At 35.6% G+C, this 4103-nt stretch overlaps 1 protein-coding gene across 1 annotated transcript; it reads left to right on the top strand.

Moving 5' to 3' along the window:
- Nucleotides 1-1622: 1622 nt before the first annotated feature.
- On the top strand, nucleotides 1623-3894 carry HELRODRAFT_170111 (hypothetical protein; the record flags this gene model as incomplete). The annotated part of the gene is made up of 3 exons (XM_009015928.1): nucleotides 1623-1680; nucleotides 2726-2907; nucleotides 3478-3894. 3 exons carry the CDS (start codon nucleotides 1623-1625, stop codon nucleotides 3892-3894), a joined length of 657 nt encoding a protein of 218 aa, XP_009014176.1.
- Between the last annotated feature and the right edge of the window lie 209 nt (nucleotides 3895-4103).

Raw genomic sequence — 4103 nt, 5'->3', positions numbered from 1 at the left:
TTCAGTAACATATTGTTATAACTGCCGGAATGATCAAATTATGCTATATTATTTAATATTTGATTATTGTTATCTTTGCTATATTAGTAATCTTTGGATGAAAAATTGTGGACATATATTGAATTTATGCTAAAAATCTAGCATATTGGTCCTGCGAAGTCGTGTTTGCAGTCATGTTTCTGGCAAAGTTTGATGCTAAGTCGTAAATGTGATTCATGTAGTTACTCGGATGGGTTTGATGTTTCTATTACTGTTGGTATTCAAATAAAAGTTTAACAAAGTTTGCGTTTAAAACAGTTGTTTTCATCTATCAGAAATCTTAAACCTACAAAATAACGAACACTTGATCGTTAGAAGCTACAACACTGGTGTTGGAAATATAGAAATCATTGAATTTATAGCATTGGTATTGGTAGTTACGAGAGTCAAGGGTTACAACAATATAAAGTAACATTTAGTAGTATGGTAACATTCAGCCACATATGAAGTAACATTCAGTAACATAGTAACATTCAGTAAAATATGAAGTAACATTCAGCAACATAGAATAAAATGCTGTAACGTTGTAACAGTGTAAAACAACTTAATTACAATCGTCGACAAGAAATCATTTCCGCGACAGACAGCAATTTTTTTATTCCAGATAATTACCGAGACTGATTGTTTTGGAAAAATTGCAATAATATAATAATTACAATATAAAAAAGTAACTATTGCATGTATCTGATGAATTTTTATGAAATAAAATAATTTACCTAGCGTTACATACCGACTGGTGGATTGGCGTTAAATCAAATTTATAATTTCTTACTTTTTATTTATCTATCTATTTATTTATAAAACCAAAAACCCATGAGGCTTTTAACGGCTTATACAAAATTTAAAAAAATTAAAATAATAAGAAAAAATCTTTCATTAAAAAACGGATTTCCAAAGTTCCATAAATTAATATAAACGGATATATACATTGTTGTAATCCTTGACTACCAATGCCAATGTTGTAACTTCAATGATCTCTGTATTTCCATCACCAGTGTTGTAGCTTCCAACGATCGGCAAGTGTTCGTTATTCCGAAGGTTCATGATTTCCGATAGATGAACACAACTGCTTTAAACGCAAACTTTGTTGAATGTTTATTTCAATACCAACAGTAATAGAAACAAGAAACTAATCTAAGTAACTACATAATCACATTTATGATTTTGCTTTCTCTGCGGGAAACCTCGACTTGTAAAAGATTTTAGTACAAAATTTATTGCCATTCTATAAAATTTTAGCCCCAAAATGTTGAAATATTGGGTGCTAGTTAGAATATTAATATAACGATTACACTTTTGACTTTCTGCAGCAGAGACATTAATCAGGGAGAGCTAGCGAATGATAGTCGTTAAGAAGAAATCAATGTTGAATGATGGATGATGCATGCATGCTGATGTTTATTTATAACCCACCTACATTGGTTGGCACGAGATGAATCAGTAGAAATTATCATTAATGATGTCTGCCCGGTTGCATGGTTAGTTGCATGGTCGGTTGCATGGTTGGTTGCATGGTTGGTTGCATGGTTGGTTGCATGGTTGGTTGCACGTATGGTTGCTTTCTGGCTGTCAACCATCCCAACATGAACATGTTTCTCCATATCTCCATTTTTACGCTACTGTATTTATTTCCGTTTCTCAGTCTGTTTACGTGCTTCTTCAAATTGGAAATTAAATATTTTATTGAAAATTCATTATTTAAATTTGTTTTAATGAAATGATCATGATGTTTCAATATTTTTAAAAATCTGCACTGCACACTACCTGAGAAAGTAAGTATCTGTCCTCTGTTTGCACATTTGTCAACTGAGCCACAAACCCATCCACATTTCTAACTATCAACTCCAGCGAACGCACTTATACCTGATCAATTTTAACGGCAACTGCTAATTGTAATTTCAAATCTAAATTCTATTAAACTAAAAAAAAACTTGAAACTAGAGGTTAAAGCCACAACAAATTTTTACCAAGGTCATAAATAATATGAAACACGCACGCACACGCACACACAAACAAAAAACACACTTCACACACACATACATACAAACACACATATAATTTACAGCAGAACAGAGAAGCAGCACACACATTGGAACAACAGCGAAAGTGAATAAGCTTCCTGGAGAGTTTCTATGCACATGAGAAAAAAAAACTTATTACATGTACTGGCGAACACCAGATGCATAAATCTAACATGGAAAAAAATAGAAACGCCTCAAAATATGTGTTCATACATGTTTGGTCCTACAAACATACACACATACATACATACATACATACATACATACATACATACATACATACATACATACATACATATATACATACATACATACATACATACATACATACATACATACATACATACATACATACATACATACATACATACATACATACATACATACATACATATATACATACATACATACATACAAATTGACTTGTAATACATACATACATTTTTTTATTATAGTTCATCTCTTTTCATTCTTGCTATTTGTTGTTAATATTAGTTATAATTTGATAGTTTTCTCTTTATAATAATAATAATACATACATACATACATACATACATACATACATACATACATACATACATCAATCAATCAAATTTAAGTCTTTTGGGCACACCCTTGTTCGAGGGCGACTCCCAAATTAAATTTTTTGATAAAAAATTTTTCAGAACTTAAGTTCGCCCTCGACCGAGTGTCTCATCTCTCCGCCCACGACGCCCTGACTATTGTCCGAAGCGCCCTCAGTTTGCCCAAAATGATGTATTTTCTTCGTACATCCAGCTACATTAACCCATCGTTGCTGGGCAGATTTGATGATGTTTTGCGTACCGCCTTGTCAGCCATTTGCAATGTTCATTTGACTGACAGTGGCTGGTCCCAGGCTTAGCTGCCGGTGCGGTATGGTGGTCTGGGGTTACTCAGTGTGGTTCAGTTGGCACCAATCGTCTATAAATCTTCTGCCGCTGCCACTCTTGACCTCCAGTCCGCCTTGCTTTGCCGATTTTGTTGTTGCTGTGACATCCCACCTCTGCCGACCACACCTGAAAGCCCTTCACAAGCTCAAATTTTAGATGAGCAATATAAGAAGACTTTTCATGAACTTCTGTCTTCTGGTGTCGGTGCTTCTTCCTCCGCCCGCTTATTGGCTGCAACTAGTGATGTTAGTTGTGGTTGTTTGAGGTCGTGGCCCAACACTTCCGTAGGCACCAGACTCGATGACGAGTCTGTTAGATTTGCCGTTGGTTTCAGACTTGGCCTAAGTATACAAAATAAATATCTGTGTCGTTGCGGCGCGGAGGCGGACGAATTTGGTCATCATGGTTTGGTTTGCCGTTTAGGTGGAGGCCGTCAACTTCGTCATTCAGCTTTGAATGATTACATTTGCCGGCTTTTTTCTAAAGCTTCTATTCCTGTTTTGAAGGAACCATCTGGCATTTCAGTGCAAGATGGCAAGCGACCAGACGGTTGTACTCTTACTCCCTGGAGAGCTGGTAAATGTTTGGCTTGGGATGTTACGGTTCCTGGTACCTGGGCCGAACGCTACGTTCACCTTACCAGCAAAGAATGTGGTATGGCTGCAATCAGGGCATCGGACGAAAAAATTAAAAAATATCAACACGCCCTGCCTTCCTTAGATTTTTTGCCAATATGTATCGAGGTCCTTGGACCCATGAACCCCAATACTTCAAAATTTATTAAAACATTGTGTAAAATGATTGGTATTCGGTCAGGTGACAACAGAGAGTTCTTTTTTGCAATAAACCACATCTCGTGTTTGTTGCAGCGATTTCTGCGTGTTTGTGTGTCGGAAAATATTAATTTAAACGCCGACGTGTGAGACTAACGATACATTAAAGTGTTAACCCTTTTAATCAGATGTTTGACTGTTTGGTGTCATTCATCACGTTTTGGTTTTAACATACATATATACATACATACATACATACATACATTCTTATCAGCTTTGCCAGTTATACCGCGTTCTAAAATATTTACATCAAACAACCATGCAAACACTAATTCATGCGTTTGTTCATTCACGGTTAG

Source organism: Helobdella robusta (assembly GCF_000326865.2).
Source record: "Helobdella robusta unplaced genomic scaffold HELROscaffold_17, whole genome shotgun sequence".
Classification (NCBI taxonomy): Eukaryota; Metazoa; Annelida; class Clitellata; order Rhynchobdellida; family Glossiphoniidae; genus Helobdella; species Helobdella robusta.
This window is presented reverse-complemented; position numbering and strand designations above follow the sequence as displayed.